General features: G+C 36.3%; 1 protein-coding gene across 11 annotated transcripts in view; it reads left to right on the top strand.

Annotated features, from left to right (window-relative positions):
• The window catches only part of DMD (dystrophin), a 922,945-nt gene that overhangs the window by 676,690 nt on the left and 225,835 nt on the right, over positions 1 to 20,420 (top strand). For all 11 annotated transcript variants that reach the window (XM_032679549.1, XM_032679551.1, XM_032679556.1 and 8 more), the window contains one exon: positions 8,270 to 8,459. In XM_032679549.1, the coding sequence (XP_032535440.1) occupies positions 8,270 to 8,459 (190 nt within the window). The remainder of the gene's footprint in view (positions 1 to 8,269; positions 8,460 to 20,420) is intronic.

Below are 20,420 nucleotides of genomic sequence, written 5' to 3' on the forward strand. Positions count from 1 at the left end.
AGTGTTATCTTCTCGTGTTTTGCTGGGGCATTACTTGAATGATACGAGGATAAGACTGGAATCTGTTCCGTGAGTTCAGAGAACTGGGGGGAGGGTGGTGGTGGGGTTTGCAGGGTTGTTTGTTCTGGTTTGGGGGTTTTTTTACTTTGGAATTTTTTTTTGTTTACTTATTTTGTGTTTTAAGATTGCTTTTAAGCTGTCAGTAAGGGCTGCTTAGAAAATCCTCTTGAGCGAGTTCATCAAAATATTATTCTGTATCTACAAGTAATTTTTAGTGATATGTCTGTGATTGTGTACTTCATATGTCTGTGATTCCCTTTTCTTTAACCTGATAACTCTTAAGATTTATTCTCTGAAAAGCCATTGCTTCTAATGAAAATTTATCAGAGGATTAGAAATCAAAAATACACATAAACTGTTTTCAATGGTACAAAAAACAATCTGTAATTAATTTTAATTACAAAGGAATACGCCGAGTTTCATTAATGATTTTTCTGTAGCTTGCCATGTTAGTGTGATAATCTATGGTTATGATGAACATCAAGAAAATATACACTTTTGGTTTTAGATATTCTTGACCTATGCCAAGGCATAAGCATGGAAAAAGAGCCAAGAACAATGGGTGCAAGAAAAGCCTGTTAGGAAAAATTCCTTCTAACTCTCTCTCTGTTTGTCATCCCTTAAAGAAGCATTTTGGGAATGTGGGATCCCATAAGTGAACGGAGCATAAGAGAGACGGAAATTATTTTTAAAAAAAGGTGAATGAGAAATTTTCCTCTGGGATAACACAGATCCCCTGTTCTGATGTTGGCAGGTGCTTATTTAAAAAGAAGTTGTTTAAAGGTCCAGAAATCCAGGTATGTGATTTGTGCCCTAGAGTCTGCTTTTAGAAATCCTCCTCAGTCTGAAAAATAATTGTGTAGGAGAGATGGGGTGTTAATATCCAAGGTTGATCTGAAACTTCATGGATAAACACAGGTTGGGGTTTTTTCCTCTTTTTGCCATTAAATATCAGTGATGCTTTAATAAAGAAATGTAAGGGACAAACAATCTAAATTCAAAAATGCATTGTCAAATTGATATGCTATCTTTAGTGACAGAGAGAGAAGTTCAGACCAAATGGGGAGGTGGGTTGATGATTTTTTTTTATTTTCATGCAGGTCCTGGCTATTTCATGAAGGTCTGTGACAGGTATAAGACTAGAAACAAGCCAGCCAAGGAGAAAGAAAATATTTTCTCTCTCTTGCTGCATCCATTTTCCAAAGTACCTAAACACCAGAAATATTTTTTAATACAACATATTTTCTGGTTTTGCACAGTTTTACAATAGGAAAACAATTCAGGAAAAAAAAATGCATCTCTTTGAAGTATTTTCCTCTGTGTGTCAAGAGATTTGTAAGGACAAACTATATGTTCTAATTTTAGTATCTGAAGAGACTGTCATCAGTTAGGAAACTGTGTGTGATTACCAGGAAAAGAACATTCCTGTGTCCATATAAAAACAGTCTTGAGTTCCAGTTGCAACATGGGGACATTGAGGGGTTTTGTTCTTCCTTCTGCAGAAGGTAAGAGAATCTGCAGAGAGCTGCCTTTATGTGTTTATTTTGGAGCAGCTGTTGCACTTAGTCTCTCTGTGTGCACAATTACATCTGGAATTCAAAATTATTTCATTGCTTATTTATACATTATAAATATGGATAATGCAGCCAATGCAGAGATGACCTTCAGGTTATCTGAAAATATCGAGAGTCAGCTCTCAGCCAGTAGATTATACTGTTGAGAAATAAGTGTAAGGCAGAGAGAAGTACTGCATTGTTGTGGTTTAACCCCAGCCATCATTAAGGACGATGCAGCTACTCGCACACTCTTCCCAAGTTGGGAGAGGAATCAGAAAGAAAAGATAAACCTCCTGTGTTGACATAAGAACAAATTTATAATTTAAACTAAATATAATAATAATAATATGCTATTATTATTAATAATAATAATTTTAAGGAGAGGGAGAAAGTAGCAGAACCCAAGAGAAACAAGTGATGCACAATACTCACTACCCACTGACTGATACCCACCCAAGCAGTAATTGGCAGCCCCCAGCCAACTCCTCTCAGTTTGTTCTCACAGATGTTCTGTGGTATGGAATGTCCCTTTGTCCAGTTCAGGTCACCCCTCCCGGCCATGTTTCCTCCCAGCTTTTTGTACACCTGCTCACTGACAGAGCATGAGACCCTGTGAAGTCCTTGACTTAGGGTACACTGCATCAGCCGAAATCAGTGTGTTATCAACATTATTCTCATCTCTCTAACCCAAAACACAGCATTGTACTGGGTACTGAGACGAAAATTAACTCTACCTCAGTTGAAACCAGGACGTGCACATACAAAAAGACTTAAGTCACTGGTAGGAATCCTGTTTATATGCCTGAACCAACAGGGCAATACCTGTATGTCATGACTGAGCTCCATAAAAGGCATTCTTGCTTGTTTATTTAAAGACCTTTCCATGTTTGAAATTAAATCTTTCCTTCTTTAAGTTCTCCACATCAGCTGTCTTTAGGAAGGTACTTATGGTGACAAAGATCAGGCAAAGAGTTCTAGAAAGTTACTGTTGCCTTTTTAGAGGTAGCTTTTTCATCAGATTTGCCACTTAGTCCTTACCGTAAGGGACTGAAGCACAAAATGACTTTAAAAAAAAAACCCTGAAAGTCTGTCTTTAGAGTACAAAATTCTGTACCACCACACCAAAACTTTACTGGTTCCTCAGTCAGAATAATGGGAGCCTAAGGGCCTGTGGATATTTGTCAGCTGAATCTGAATGCTGATCTCGAGTGGTTGGGATGCTGATATTGTAGCTCTGAGTTTAGTTGCACTTTAAGGTTTTCTGCCCATTTGCAACATAGAAGTCCTTTCAGATGTAGAATTGCATAGGGATGGGCAATCTCCAGTACTGGAGAATCAACTTGGATAAGAACACTTTACAATAAGCCAGACAAAATAGTGATAGTGGGATGTAAGCATGTATATATAAAGATCACTCAAAAAGTTTAGAACCACATATATATGCCAGTGTCTACAGCCAACAAAAGCCAGTAACCTCTGTTTGAATGGTCAAACTAAAAGGCACATTTTATAAAAGTGTTACTGGAAAAATATTGTGTGTCCCTGACTGCAGTTTCAAGTTAGTTGAGATCCAGAAAACCAAATGAATGAAAGCAGTAGTTAAAATGCTATCTCAACATAGTTTTCCCCACTGAATGTTGTATCAGCCGTTCCAGAGTTAATCTGCATATTAATCACTTACTGGCAGGCATTAATAACTTTAACTGGCAGTATAGAATATAGTCCCTAGATTCTGGAAGAAAATTCTTCTAACCAGCATTCCCAAAACTATTGAATGTGATTTATTTTGAATTTGCATTTCAAAATTATATCAATAATAGTTATTTTAAGAAATTCATGTTTAAGAATTTCATTTACTTTCATATCTGTGACATCTCTTTGTGTTTGCACTTTATCTGGGGTTAAATTATTCTGCCTCTTTGATAGGTTCTTTATTAGTCAAATTTAAAGCAGCTGAAGAAGGGTTACTAGTAAGAGTTTAAACTTATGCAGTAGTAAAAATTAAATGTTCCAATAAAGCTTTGCAACTGTTCCTTTGTCATACTGGCAGAAGGGATATAAACCTTATGAAAAAGTGCAAACTGCTTCCAGCATTAGCAGGAAGGTGCATGTAGTTCAAATTCTCTCTGATAGCTGGCTCCAGAAAAGAAATTCAGGTAACTTTTTTTTTTTTTATTATTGTATGGAATTGTAATGTCAGCAAAGAGAAAATACAGTTATAGAGTTATAGAGAGAGAACCACAGGAACTATAGAAGTAAAACCATTTACTGATACTTTCCAGTAGTCCAGGATATTTTATTTTACATCTCAGTGTGATAACTTTAGATCACTACAGTTTGCAGATGGAAGTGTGATTTACTGATCTATTGAACACTGAATGATACAGAGTTTCTTCACTTTTATTGCTCTTAAAGAAATACCCGGGGAACAGAAATTTGTTAGTTTGTGCTCTGCAGTTACTATGTGTCCTGTTTTCAGGGCATCTCAAAGCATTATTTAAACACTGACCCTTGTAGTGTATCTTGTAATGTGAATAAGCATTGCAATTTCAAATAGACAAACGCATACTTATAAAATGTGAATGATTAATTCCATTATGTAGCAAATACTAGAGCTGAAGAAAAATCTGATATTCACACTCATGGAGCCTCTTCAAGCACTGTATTCCTTGTGTTGCATGGGACTGGGTAATGTAGAATGAAGCACTCCAGTGATTCGTTTAATCACAGAATCACTGAATATTCTGAGTTGGAAGGGACCCACAAGAATCATCAAGTCCAACTCTCAATGATACCATCGTTCCCAAAGCTCAACACTTTTGATTCTTGCTAGATTCTGTAACAAGATGTTCAGTTGTATAGAAGTTGGTTTTGTTGTGTACATATTTTTTTCTATGCATGTCATGGTACAAATTCTGGTTTTTAGTTAATAATACAATACCTTGCTTATGAACTTGAAGATCCCAAAGATTTCAGATAACTTCGTTTTCCCCTGCTTATTTTCTCAAACATTTTTATAGAGCTACCTTTTAAAAATATTAGCTTTAAAGGTTCTCAGCACAACTGCAATGTCCTGTAGCAGAGGCTGGTAGCTTTCTTTTTTTGTGTATTTTTTTAAAACCCTTAAAAACTTCTTCCTTGCAGTATAAATTTCCACACTTAGACACACTGCTTGTCTCACTTCCTCTGACATGCCACTGTTTTCCCTCAACTTGAAGCTTTGAGCTGATGCATTCTTAAAACAGTACCATAATTTCTGTTCTGTCACAAAGCTCATATGACAACTAGAGTTGGTCAGTCCAACTGATCCCAAAAGTTCTTAATAATCAAATTTACAGGGAAGATTGGTGACCAGCTTACCTACTTCTAGACACATAAAATTGTCTAAGCTTCAGGTGATTTAATGTTGTAGTCAAGAGAAAAAAAATTTACTATGACCTTGATCTGGTACAACAGATGTGTACAGAAAATGGAGGAGAAATTAAATTCCAGCAATGCTAGTCTCCATGTTTTGCAGAGGGAAGGTAATTGCTTGACTTCTTGGTGTCTAGATGAAACTAAGATGAATCCTACCTTTAGTGTTTCTCCCTTGAATAAGAAGCTTTTGGTTATACACTATTTTTATTTTTATGTCATAGTAGAACAGATATAAACTGTTTTTTCTTATTGTCTTAAAGTATATTGGGAGTACTTTGTAGTGTTTCTGCTATGCAGTTTTCTATTTACACTAAAATATATTTCTGCTTACTTCATGTTGTTTTCTTACAGCTTGCACTCACCATAGAATTAAATATATTTGGGTGATACAGACTAAAGAGGAAGAATCTTTATTTTAGTTTTTTGCAATAATTTCTTAGTCAATATACGTATTTTTATGTCCCCTATAATTTTGTGCAATTTATCTTACCATATACTGGATTTGATACTCAGTTTTAGTCTTTATGTTTAGACCTTCTTTTCTCTATTCTAACCTCATAATTTTGAAGTAGGTAAAAAGCCAAGTAGAGTGAAGATTATTGATACACTGCAGAGCTGTCAATGTAGCTGAATGTTTACTGCATGTCAGCTAAATCAAAATTTAAAATGCAAAGTACTAGATATTTTCTGGTAGGTGTATTAGTATGCCCATAGATAAGAAACACGTTTCTGTAAACTGAAAGAATTATGTGTCATGAGATTTCTGTGCATCATAGAAGTGCCAGAAGATTCTTCTTAGTGACAACTTCATTCTTTACCCAGATCAATAAAAAGCTATATTTTTTCTTGAAGTCTTAGAGTTTCTCTGTAACATAAATTCTGATTTTGAGTAATCTTACGACAGCTCTCTCTTTAAGTATCTTTTCCATATCTGTGCTTGTGTTGTTCTTTGTTTTTAAACTGTCACCATATATTTGCAGAATGCTATTATTAGACCATTGCTATGTATTTATAGGAATTCAGGTGTACAGGAGTTAAAAATGTGCCTTTAATGTTATGAAGATACTGCAGCAAAAAAAGTGTTATACCTGATTCTGCAAAGACACCGATATTAATTATCATATTGCACACTGTAAACTGAACTAAAATAATGCTACAAAGCATATCTTATAATAGAATTGTCCTCTGAAGAACTGGATAAAGTACATTTAGTTTTTGCAAGTTTGTTCCATTTCCAAGTTGTATTGAATAACTGTGATGCTATTTTTGAGCTAAAAATGGTAAATAGGTCAATATAGTATTTTCCAGGTAAAAGATTTTCTTATTGTCTTTTTTCTAAGTTTTTACTGATTTAATGTATAATGATAGCTTATTTAGATTTCTATAGCTTATGTAATTTCTATGTAATTATTCTTTAGTTTAACAAAAGAACAACAAATTCTTTCATTGCAATTGTTTTAAATTTGAAGAGTGGCCTAACCACAAGACATGTTTACATCCAGGTAGAATAAAGCCAGGAAAGAGATCATGTTCACTATTCTGAAACGAAGTGTTTCCTACTGACATCCCCCTGGAGACACATTCTAAAACAGACTAAGAAGTGCCATGATGTGGAGAGTTCTTGTAGATGGCAACAGTTGCAACTGAGATGAAAATCCAGTCCATTTTTAAGCTTTAAAAAAATTGGTGGGTGACTTTGTGCTGAGGTTTATCAACAGCTTTCTCGTTTTTTGAATGAAAAATTAATTTATTTTCTAACCAAATGGTTGGGAAAAGCAAATAAGGTGTTAAAGGATTAAAACTATGGTAGAAATATGTAGCTATTGTGGCATTTGACTCTCAGGGAGGATTTTTTTTTCTTTTCTGAAATGGTTGTCCTTGCCTATACTCTGACTGAATTTTTCTGACTATCCTCTGCTGCAATTCGCTTATACGCTTTGTCAAAAAATATGTTAAGTCAGTGCCACTTGGCCAAAACTTGTGGTGGTGTTTGTATTTTTTTCTTTTCTCACTTCAACCAGTGTACTGTGTTTTAGGGTGATATCATTACTTATCAAGAGTACAGCCTTTTCATGACCGGAAACAGGATTTGAAAGAGAGATTAGCACTTAGAAATTTCATGGCCTCCTCTGATAAATTACAACTCAAGAAATTATATCTGCGAAAATCTAGTATCTTAGTCTCTACCTAAATAACTATAAAACTGGACAGGAAATCTATCAAGATATATGCAGACAACCACAGATTTGTAGACTTAACATAGGTGTGTGCATCAAATAGCATTCATTCCACTTGAAGTAGTATACGTTACCAAATGACTTTACTATACATTTTCAGAGCTTAAAAAATTATTCAGTTATAATGTTGATGTTAAACAAATATGCATGTAATACAATAGCTAAATAGCCTTGGCAGACTGATGTTAATGAACAGTATGTCATACTTAACTGATCTTGTTTCTAAATCCATATTGTGCTCAGTTCAATGCAAAAAATCAGTGAGTACATGTGACACATTGCACAGGAATGCTGATAGAACACAGATTTACTTTAATGTTTTTTCAACACTAGAATTGCTGAAGTCTTTAGGGTTCTTCCTTAATCCATGAGTTAGATCTTCCCCCAAGATAAGATAAATTTGGTCTTTAAAAATTGTATTTTATCATGTAACTGATAGAGATCATCCTTGTAATTTTTCACATTTATATTTTTAAAAAAAGAAAGAAGAAAGAGAAACCACAAAACCCTCCAGAAATGTCAGTTATTAGGGTTTAAGGTGTTGAACCTAGTCACCAAAGGTTTCAGGTCATAAAAACTAATCATTAAATTTATCGTGCCATGCAGCGGCCAGAAACTGTTTCATTTATGAAAATGAACATGATTTCCCATGTTAATGACAAATTAGAAAATAATCTTTGATTAAAACAAATCAGGGAACTACTGCTGATTATTTTTTTTGTTTTCAACTGTGCGTGTTTCAGGCATAGCGCTTTGAAAGAAGTGCTTTTGCCTAATTTTTTGTCAGGCAGATTCCACTTACTACTTCTCAAGTGAAAAGGTAAAAAAGGAACCCTACCTGCCAAACATACCATACAAGTTCTGTAGCTGATGTATCTGCAAACTTACTTTTATTGGTATATGAAAAATATTTAGCATGTCTTTGTTATGTTTTGATTTAATGATTAAGATTTGCTTTCTTCCAAAGAGTGCTGTATTTAACTGTTTGTACTTGTGCAGGGTTGGCGAGCGTGAAGCAGCACTGGAATCAGCCCTAAGAATGTTGCAGCAATTCTACCTGGATCTCGAAAAGTTCCTTGCTTGGCTTACAGAAGCTGAAACAACTGCAAATGTCCTGCAGGATGCTACACACAAAGAAAAGACACTAGAGGATGCCAAAATGGTTCGGGAGCTCATGAAACAGTGGCAGGTAAGAGGATCACTTCAGCTTAGAGACACTTGACAAACGTGAGAGTTTATCAAGCATATCTGATATTTATAGAAGTTATATAATTTGCATCAAGTTTATTCACTGTAGCTTAACTGAATTAGTTTTTCTCCATTACTTTCAAATACATGAGAAATGTTAGTTTGGTAGTCTATTGTCAACATGCTCTGTTGCAGTAATAAAAAGAGATAATAATGCAAATTTTCCTAGTAAATGGCTGGACAGTTTTCATACAGTTATTTTCCTCTGGGGGAAAAGAAATCTTAAAGAGAGAGAATGCTGTATTTAGTGTTCCAGAGAATCTTGGGGAAAAAGAAAATTAAGTAGATGAGATGGTGCTGTTGAACTATGCTGTTATACTTTTATTGTGTTTTCTTCACTACACTTATTGAGAGGAATACAGATAGTCTGCTTGAGGTCTTAAATCTCTTAAATATGAGGTTGGTTGGCTCTTTGGAAGCAGGACCCTTTTTTCCAATATTCATATAATCATAGAATAGTTTAGCTGGAAAAGACCTTTAAGATGATCACGTCCAACCATTAACCCAGCACTGCCAAGCCCACCACTAAACCATGTCTCAAGTGCCACATATACGTGTCTTTTAAATACCTCCAGGGATGATGATTCCATTACTTCCTTGGGCAGCCCATTCCAATGCTCAACAACCTTTTTGGTGAAGAAACTTCTGGTATTACTTCATAGTGCATGACTTTCCTGTTGACAGAAAGTTCAAAACTGGAAATTGCAGGCACTGGATCATCTATGCCTGAATTTATTTATGAAAAACATACTGTGAAAAGTTTAGTTATAAGTTATTATGTTGAGTAAGTACATTGGATGGAAATACTTCTTTTGGCACTACTGTATTAATACATGATTTTAACTTTCTACTGAACTGGTGCTAGATTCCATTATATGATACTCTGTTGCACAATTGTTGCACTGTATAAAAATGAAGTCTGAACCATACTTTTAATACTGAACTCTCTTTTTATGCTAATTTGACTTTATCCCCTATGTGTTTCTGAATTTAGTTGCACTTTTCTTCTTATATGAATTTTTTCATTTAAGTGATATAATTTAAATTACATAAGAAAATTATTCAAAAGAAAAAAAAGTAAATTTATTCAATAGGTACAGAGTGCTTAGCTGTAAAATAAATTAATTTATTCTGATGGGTAATATTTACAGTAGTCATAACACAGTGCTCCATATAAGTAGTCTTCATTGTGAAAGCTTTTTGTCCAAACAGGTACAGTTTCCTGATACTGGTGCAAATATTGCCTATCTGTGTTGCTACAAAACTGGATAATGGAGCACGATTTTGTCGATAGAACAATTTTACGATGTCAGCTGCGTGGTCAGGAAAGAGTTTATGACTTTTCATCTGTTCCTTAGGTATTGCTGCATCAATTCTTCCAGGCTATATACTCTACTTGTAAGAGTTCTCTCGTACAATTCATTTTGATGCGTAAGGATGAAAAGCAAGAATATGACATAAGTGTGGAGTTTGCACACAACTTATGCATATAAAAGATTCAAACAAAAAAGAGCTTTAATAAGTCACAAAAGTCTCAGAAATATGCCTTTATGTACTTTGTGGAAAGGAGTTATTGCTCACTAATCCATACAATCAGCCCCAGTTTGATAAGTCTCTTTTGTTCCTCTCTCTTGTGGGTGAGAAATACACTTACCCTACATAACACATCAGGCAATGACTTGTATTCCAAGAAACTCACTGTTTAAATTGTACATGAATAAAAGCAGACACATTCAAATGCATGAACATTCAGTTCATATCCTTAATATATTTTTTTAACACCCAGTATATGTGGGTGCTAGCCACAAGCCTTGTCCCAGCATAAAAAAGATCCTAAATGCTGTCAGACCAGATTAGAGTTCCGAACCACTTTTCATACGTGATTTTTTTTTCTTAATATCTCATCAACCAGGCTGAATCCAGATCCTAGAAGGTGGTTTCTGATTAAAGATCACTGTCTCATAAATCTTTTGATAGAAACTTTGACTCCCTGGGTTTATAGCATTCATAGAAGTTATGGTCAAATATGACATAAGGACTTAGATCTGCAGTCTCTATCTTGCTCTTTATGAAGTTGCATAGACTTGGATAATGTGAAAATAGTCATTAGGAGTCTTGAAATGTTAAAATTCTGTTTTAATCTGATATTTTTAGGCACTAAGTATAAAACAGCATTTTGATAAATATTTCTCTACGGAAATAATGAAAAACGTAAATTTCTGAATTCACTCGTAGTTTTATATCCTTGTCAATATAGATGATTATCTCACCTTTCATGACCCAGCAATTTTCTGCTTTACACTCTCAAACTTTATTTTATTTTTTTAAATGATTAGAAAAATAATGACTTGCTGTACAGAAACTTTTTACAGAGCAGAAGTTGCTTGTCTAGGAAAATCTCCCATTTTTAGGCATTTGTTTTTCTTTTCATGTTCAGAAATCATTAACTCAAACGTCACTAATAAAGATTAATCTTTCCCTCGTAGTTAGCAGTTCATTCAGTAGCAGAAGGAGAAAGGTGAGACTTATATAACTGCACATTCTAATTACCTCATGATGTAATTATATTAAAATGTGGCATTATAAACTCCCTGTTTGTATAAGGATGTATTTGCATGCATCATTTGTCTGAACTGACAGCAATGTAATAGTTGAGGCGACTCACACAGTTGGAATACTTTCTGGAGAATTTTCAAGGATAGAAACCCGTTACTCCAAGGAGTTGTGTAATTATGTGCTGCTTTTTATTGTCTCGTTGAAATACATCATGTGTCCTCATGAGGCCTGGTTTCATAAGTAACCATATGAGGGAGATGAAAACAATTAACTTTACTTTCTGCTTTCGTACTTCTAATGATATGAACTCTCAGCTGTGTTAATTATAATTATGGGTCAGTTTACATGGCACTGAGCCTGCTGGTGACAGATGGGGTACACCTGTCTCAAAGGGGTAAAAGGATCTTTGCACAGGAGTTATCAGGGTTTAGTGAAGAGCTTTAAACTGAATTTGAGGGGAGAAAGGTTTAGAACCAGGCTCACTGGAGATAAACCTGGGGACAGCATGCCAGTGTTTGAGGGATGGTATGCTGGTGAGGACTTTTGGTCTGACATCTCAGTGGAGGTGGGAGATGGAGATCCATGTGGCTGCAAAGACACAGGAGTTATTGATGTGTTAGGCACCATGGAAGCACCGTGAGAATGGTCACGCAGGAATTAGTGGGTTCTCCCCCCAAAAATGTGGCAGGATCAACAGCCTGAAGTCCACCTACACCGAAGCAAGGGCAACAAAGAGGAGGAGCTGGAATCCATTGTGCAGCTGGAAAACTATGACAATAGCTGCCATCACAGAGATATGGTGGAATGACTTGCACAACTGTAGTGCTGCAATGGATGGCCATAAACTCTTCAGAAGGGACAGGCAAGGAAGGGGAGGTGATAGGGCAGCCCTGTATGGTAGGGAGTGGTTTGCCTATCCAGAGCTTGATGATGGTGATGATAGCAGGGTTAGGGGTTTATGGGTAAGAATCAGGGGAAGGTCAACAAGACAGATATCCTGGTGGGAGTCTGTTATAGACCTCCCATCCAAGATGAAGAGGAAGATGAAATATTCTATAAACAGATGGGAGAAGTCTCTCAATCGCTAACCCTTGTTCTCGTGTTCTCATTGATGGGCCAAGGCATATTGTATGAGATTCAACAGGACCTCCTGGGTCCTCCACTTTGGTCCAGGCAGCGCTCCAGGCTGAGGCAAGAGTGTCTGGAAAGTGACCTGAGGGTGCTGCTCAACAGCCAGCTGAACATGAGCCAGCAGTGTGCCCAGGCTCGTATCAGAAATCATGTGGTCAGCAGGACCAAGGCAGTGATTTGTCCCCTGTACTGGGCACTGGTGAGGCCACACCTCGAATCCTGGGTTCAGTTTTGGGTCCCTCGCTTCAAGAAAAACACTGAGGTGCTGGAGTGTATCCAGAGAAGGGCAGTGGAGCTGGTGAAGGATCTGGAGCACAAGTCCTATAAGGAGCAGCAGAGGGAACTCGTATTGTTTAGCCTGGAGAAAAGGAGGCTCAGGAGAAACCTTATGACTCTCTACATCTACCTGAAAGGAAGTTGTACTGAGATGGGAGTTGGTCTCTTTGTCCAAGAGGAAATGTCTTCAAGGTGTGCCTGGGGAGGTTTAGATTGGGTATCAGGAAAAATTTTCTCACAGAAAAGGTTGTCAAGCTTTGGAACAACTACTTCCCAGGGAAGTAGTTGAGTCAAAATCCCTGGATCCCTGTCACTTAGGGACACGATGTAGAGGTGAAATTGGTGGTCCTAGGTTAATGGTTGAACTTGATTGTCTTAGAGGTCTTTTCCAACCTTAAGAACTCCATGATTCTAAGGAGTACTCTTCTGGTCTGTCTTTTTAGCAATGATTGTATGTGACAGTGTATACAGTTTATGTAACATTAGATTAATGTGGATTTATCCTGTTATTTTGTAAATGAAATCAGTTAATATTAAGACTGCAAATGAATATAATCACAGAGTTTTTTGACAAAGAATACTGCATGTGACACCTAGTTAAATATTAACTGGAGAACGCTTCTATACTATATACACAGGTTACCAAATGTATCTGCAATAATCTATGATGACTGATGAATTATTGGTAGTAGTAGTCAGTGTAGACTGACTGAAAGTATGACAGGATATGATAAATAAAGCAAAGTTAATACTTAGGCATGAAATACATAGCAGATTTATTTTTATTGCCACCTTCCTTCTCACTATGACCTAAGTAGTTTTCCATTAGATGTAGGAGTTTTGCCGCTAATAATATGGAAAATATGCATTGCCTTAATATATACTTAATATAGTATGAGCAGCGCTATTATTTTCTCACAGTGATGTTTTTATCTAAGACGAGAGACATGAACAGCAGGCAAGATACTCTTGTCTCTTCTATTTCAGAGGTGCTCACTTGTTTTCAAGGTGTCCAGGCAGCTGGTTTTTTCAGTAGTAAGAAGCTGAGGTAGATACATATTCCTGACACTTCTTGATTATTTAGCAGAATAGGTTCTTTGAGAGAGAAAAAATTGTTTCCAACTTCACTGCAGCCAGGAGGGCCATCAGGCAAAGCATCGCCAGCTGGGCTGGGGAGGAGATTGCTCCGCTCTGCTCTGCACTGGTGTGGCCTCACCTTGAATATTTTGTGCAGTTGTGGGCACCACAAAATAAGAAGGATATTAACCTGTTAGAGAGTGTCCAAAGGAGGGCAATGAAGATGTTGAAGGGCCTTGAGGGGGAGCTGTATGAGGAGCAGCTGAGGTGACTTGGTCTGTTCAGCCTGGAGGAGACTGAAGGGAGATCTCACTGCAGTTACAACTTCCTTGTGAGGGGAAGAGGAGGGGCAGACACTGATCTCTTCTCTGTGGGGACCCGTGACAGGACCCAAGGGAATGGTCTGAAGAGGTTTAGGCTGGGTGTTAGAAAAAGGTTTTCCACTGAGAAGGTGGTTGGGCACTGGAACAGGCTCCCCAGGGAAGTGGTCACAGCACCAAGCATGACAGAGTTCAAGAAGTGTCTGTGAAATAATTTATATCTAATTGCCCAGCACAGTTAATTTTGTGACATGATGTATGGATTAGATGACGAATCTGACTAACAGGAAAGAGAGAAAGTATCTGTAATATTCTTGCTCATTTCAATTGATTTTACTAAAAAATATTTAATAGTAATTAATTTTCAAGTACTTTCATTCTCTGTTCTGAAACACTTTGTCACTCTTCATTCTGAAACACTTTCTCAGTCACTTCTGCTTAAAATTGTTCTCTGAAAGCTTTAAAAATAATGTATAATCTTCTTCCTTCACCTATTTTTTGATGCTTAATTCTCCAGATTTGTCTTTTATACTAAATAACTACTTTTATACTAACTATACTATGTTGCCAATTCTAAAATAAAATCTGTTCCATAGTACCTGCAATGGAATAGCAACTGTCAGAACCATCTTACTCCACAGAGTAATAGAAGAGAAATTCCAAAATCTTAAACTACAATACAAATGCTATTACAGCATCATCTGAGACAGGGCAAGATAGTATCTCAGAGTGAAATCTTTTTTGTCAGAGTGGATTTTTTGAAATATTGGATAGTATTGCTTTGAAAACATTCGGTCAAGAACATATCAGTATTGTAATTAACAGTCATGAGGAAGGGGAATAATGTTTGTTGTTAACAGTAAGTGTCAAATACTGAATACTTTGACAGGAAGGTTCAGGTGCTGATCCTCAGTGGGGCAGGCAATACTACAGCTGTCGTTCTTATCTGGATATCAAAGAGAAGTGGTCAGAAATCAACAATAAAGCAGACAGGTAGATATTGCTGCGTTTTGTCAAATATTTTGTTTCCGTTAGTTTGGTTTGGATGGTCTTTATCTTAAAAACAGAAATCTATTGCTGCTGCAGCTTATCTAGGAGTGGATACATTAATGTGTATTCTGCTTCTACCATCCCTGTTTCTGAACTTAGAACAAACCTCTAATCAGTGTTAATTTTCTTTTGGAAGGTAAAAGGCTTGTTTTATCAAGTGATCTAGTACTTTTTTACTAGAGTGAGGTGTAAGTACTCAAAACATATTCTTATGAAGATAAACAGTCTCAGTTGTCAGAATTCTCACATATAAAGTGGGTGTTTTCAAATAAGAAGATAAATTCCTTCCTTTAATGTCTCATCTGCATATGTTCTCATAATCAAGGTACAAAAAAATCCCATTTTTCAAATGTGCTAAGAGCCTAGTATATGACCACTTGGCTGATTTATATATTTCCTCTGTAAAAGTTTATTGAGCACACCAGAGGGATGGTCCTGAGTTTTCATTTGCAGATCAGCATTCAAATCCTACCATCTTTAAACACTGATTTTCAAACAGATTAGATGCGAAAAACTTTTGTAGCATTAATTGTGAGATTCTGTTTTATAGAGTGAGATTAGTAGAGGAGAACTTGCAAAATTGCAAATAGAAATGGAATAGAAGGGATAAGATGGTTTGGCATTATTCCTGAGTAGGTTCCAATTCCTACATTTTCTCCTGACCCTATAATTTCTGTAGGATATCTTATTGCTCTTGGTGTAGGCTTTTCTAAAACAGGCTCTCCTACATCCGAAGCAGTGGATGAATGGACTTTCTCATAATCTTTCTAAGTATGTGTCATATTTCACTGTAGCCCATCAGTTTGAAGTGATAGGAATTAGACTGAGTGGTTACCAAAAATTTGAAGACTTCCATCAATTGATCTTCCTGTGACGATCAATATTTACTAGTACAGTCTAATCTCCAACTTAGTTTTTCTGTTTACTTTTTATTGTTCATAGCATATTTTTTTGAAAAATGAACAATCAGTAAAAACTGTTTGCAAAAACCCAGTGGTAGCTTTTAATATATTCTGATGATGAGTTTAGAAGGGTATCCATGCCTTTTGCAATTATGCCTCATACCAGATTGTTCAAAACACATGGCTGAAGAACTCATAATTTTTCATTAGTGAGACCAGATGTGTATTTTCCCAAGGCTGGTAAAAAGAAAAAATGCTTGTATTGTGATTATAACCATGTTAATATAAAAAATAAATTATATAGTGCATGACTGAGGAAAAGTATTAATTTTGGCTTAGGTCAGATCTTCCTGAATATGTAAGAAGTCAATGACTTACAAGAATACAAATAAGGAATAAAATAGAAGCACAAGTCGTATTCAGGAACAAGTTACACTGGTTTTGTGAAGGATTTTAGACTGTACTGAAAAAAAATAGTCTTCAAAGAAATGCTTCAAAGTCTTTCTTTTTATGAATATATAGCTACCATGGCACAGGTTTTCTGCATGTGAATCTACACTTTTTCACAATACTAGCTATTCTGTATTATGCACTGTGCAGCAGTTGAATACTATAGCAACTCCCACTATCTAAACTGACAGCATGTTTGACAAAAATAACTTTGTCTGTATCATCACCAAGTAAATGCCCCATTTCATTTTCTGTCAGAAATGTAGACTTCCTTTCTTTCAACTGCTGACAAGAAATTGAATCTCTTCTGTCAGTACAAAGTTCCACATGTGCATTTATCCTTGTGTGCCCCATTTTTCATTTGAAATCTTTTATTTTCACTGGATACCATTTCATTTTCCACGTTTTCTCTTGGGTGCATGTTTTCAGTTTACTGATTTTCACCATATAAACTGCCGTTTATCCCACATATGAAAAAAAATACAATTTTTTTGTTTAGTAGTACAGAATTATTATCTCAGTCTGTTTTGCAATTATTCCAGCAGGTTTTACACTTCTTATCACTGATAACATTAGTAACTTTCTGGAGGAGGATCTTTGCCCTCCTTTGTGGCAGTGCTATATTACGTTAGGAGATTCTAAACTGGTGTTTGGCATTTTCCATTTGCTGAAAATGTGTGTTGTTTGGGAATTCAAGGAATCCAGCCTTAAATTACAGTTACTTATCATAGTTTTGCTACATTTTGTCTCAGTAAATTTTAACTAGGTTTGGGCTTATCTTCCCTGAAATGGTTAGTATAATAATTGCATTTGCAGAGGTTTAATATTGTAATGAAAATATATAGGTACTTAAGTGTGCATCAGTAGTCTTTCTAGGGTTTATAATTCCTATTTTTGTGTTGTCAGTTCTTGATTTTGTGTATGTTTTTATGTGTGGGGGGAATTATCTGATGTTATGATGCCTCCCAAGTACCCTAATATAACAGTATTGAGCTGCTTCACATGAGATTGAATGACCTTACTTAGAGCCTATGGCATTGGAAATCAGATGTAGGCTCACATAAATTCTATTATATTGGTTCTTCTGTTATATGTATTATATTTATATATCTATTCTCTTATCCTTCACATATATTCTCTTGTGGTTTTAGGTTTATACAGTTTAAGATAATTAGTTCACCTTGTGGGCTATGTTTTTTTCTTTTTTTAATAACCTTATCATCTGTGAATTTTCTTTAGGTGAAGTCAGCAGGATGTAAATACTGGTGCAAACAGATACAAGCTCTGCTGTTTGTATTCAGGTATCAGTTGTTATCTGCTGAGTAACCAGATTATAGAAATACAGTATTGTCATCTCTCCAGTGTTTTGTCAACCTTTACATTTTTTAGAGGCCATTTAATCAGTTTGTTGTATATCTGCCATCTATTCTTACTGGAATACTGTAGGTAACGAAGAGTTGACTTCTGATACCTACTTCAAAGTGTCAGTGGTGTGTGAGCTGTTTAAACTCCTCTTAAGAGCTGATGAAATCTAGACAGTTATGCAGCTGGCCAAATGTAGTTATCCCATTGTCTTCATCTCCCTAGAAATGCAAGAGCAGCTGTGTTTGTAGCTCCTTCCACCATGAAAAAATGTCCAGGAGGTGTTTCTGCAGGCGTTTTGCTGCAGGAGTTTTTGCCACACAGCTCAGCTTGGTTGCAACACCTTGTCTTCCTAGTTCTGCATAGCCAAGGATAAGAGAGATGCACTTCCAGAGGGCAGTTTAGTCCAGCTGGGCTGGGGCTATTTGCCTTCCACAGAAGCATATTCCTCTCCTCTGACTTAGAGACAACCTAGGAAGAGTAGCTAAATAACTTACTGGCTACACTAGCTGCCTAAACTTCATATAAAATGTGTGTGATCTCTCTCTCTCTCAAGCGTGTAAACGCAGTGGGCTTTTTGTTGGTTTTTTTCCACTTCTTTATTTGGTGGGTTTTTACCTAAAACAGGTTAAAGAGCTTATAGTTTCATGTAGGTCCTACCACTCAATATATTACTAAATCATGCAATTACCCATGAGATGAGTGAAGAGAACCAAGATATAAACTCAGACTGCTGAGATCACTTTTTCCCCAAGTGATGACCATGAATTTAATCATAGGTAACTATGAAGCTTTGTGAAAATATGTCTAGAAAGTTTCTTCTGCCAGATCACTCCGGGTTTTAAGCTGTATCTTCTGCTGACCCCCACTGTCCACATGAATGTCTCATAAGTGTTGAGTGCAGTGATATTTGGTTTTTCTCTGCTTTGCTGAGAAGTGTTTATGCTTGATGTTGTTCTGGCTTGTCTTGCCTCTTCGTTGTCACCAGGTGGAAAAGGTGTTAATGCTTTCTGTACTTTGTGTTTCCTTTCCATTTAAAATGTCCTTGAAACTGAATAGTTGTTCACCTAGGGAAAGGATTTTGGCTGCTTTACGCCATTCTCGCTGTTGCAGAAAGAGGTTCAGCTGATTCAGTTCAGCTGTTGTAGTTGTCAGGACATCTGAATGAGCACAGCTATGAAACTACTCCATGGCTAATACAGTCGGTCAGATTTTGCTCATGAGTCCTTTTGTGCAATTCTGCTGCGTGCAGGATGGCTGCTGCTTCCGAGGGGAGGGAGCAGGGTGAAGAGAGCCCACACCAGAGCATGGACATCCACTGGCTTTCTGTTTCTGTAGTCCATTAGCTGTCTTTGGTAGCAGTCCATCACTGACCCCAAGGAAATAGTTTTTCTTAGTACTAAAACATTAGGAAAACGGGCCTCAAAAACTAAAATATAGTGGGCAGTGTCTGCTACCCTGTGCATACAAAAGGCAGATCTCTTTATCTGCAGGTATGTGAAAGAGGCACGATGCTCATTTTCTTCAGACTTCCGGAATCCTTGTTCTCTCCTCTCTGCCTCTGTGTTTACTGTATCTTGAGGCTTTTCTGTTAAGTATTTTACCCAAATGAGGAGGAGTCTTTTTAGGGTTCTGCTGTTTTTCAGAAGTCTTTTATGGCAAACTATTTTCAAGAGTCTTGTTTAGCAGTTTACCTGCAAATGTGTGTGATTTCTGGCTTCGATATGCTAATCTAGGGCCCTTTGTGATTTAAAGTTTGGGTTGAAGTGGCCAAAATAACAGTAGGGTTTTGCATTATCTTTTTGTGTGGAATAACTCTGCTGAATCAGAATGGAGCTGAAAGAGGCTGGAGGAATGGAAGGAGACATCTGAAATTTAACTGTCCATTTTTGCCTCGACAAATAAGCAGCTTTCAACTGGCCGTATTGCGCATCTAAAGCAGAAGACAGTATTTATGAACAAATATAGCAGAGAAAAGAATAGCTTGCTTATCATCTGGTTATTTAGATTGGATTTAGTGTGACACACTAAGAGTCACCAGAGGTGTTGGTATCTAAGTGAAAACGTCTGGACTTGATTTAAATTAAATGTCTTCAATTCTGTACTGTCTGTATAGTTGAAAAGATAATGCAAAACTAAAAGAGGCCATAAGTACCAAGAAGCATGCATATTAAGCAGTTCTGAAGGTGAACATTTTTATTTTCTTACTTTGTGTAATTTTTTTCATGTTAGAAATCTTTATAGCTTATAGCAACTTGATTCAAAAATTTGTATCTGTCAAAAAGATCTTCTGTCTGGTTATACTGATAATTCGTTGTCAAATAAATGAATTAACCCTAAAAAGAGACCTTGAGAATTCTCTTTATTAATGCCAGAGTTTTAATTTCTGAAATCAAATATTACAGTTTTTAGGGGAACTTTGCCAACAGAGCAAATGTGAGCACCAACTAGTAACTAAGCAGATTAAAAATATAAATTATATCCTCTACGGAAATACCATACATGGTCTATTCTATTAAACCTCCCTAATTTTAATTTCTACCTCAGTCTGCTATGTTGGACACAATTTTAATTACTTTTTTTCCTGCAACTACTTCATAGTTCAACAAAAAATAATAGCAAGACACACTTCCTAGAGGCCTAAGTACAAAACCCAAAAGATTGAGTCGCTTAAATTCATTGTTGAACTTCAAAGGTCTTTTGCTGGGGAAAGCTTAGAGTTGTCCTGCTTTTTTTTTGTACTGGTTATATCCAAGTGTATTTTCCTGATCTGTAAAT

This window comes from Chiroxiphia lanceolata, chromosome 2, assembly GCF_009829145.1.
Source record: "Chiroxiphia lanceolata isolate bChiLan1 chromosome 2, bChiLan1.pri, whole genome shotgun sequence".
Classification (NCBI taxonomy): domain Eukaryota; kingdom Metazoa; phylum Chordata; class Aves; order Passeriformes; family Pipridae; genus Chiroxiphia; species Chiroxiphia lanceolata.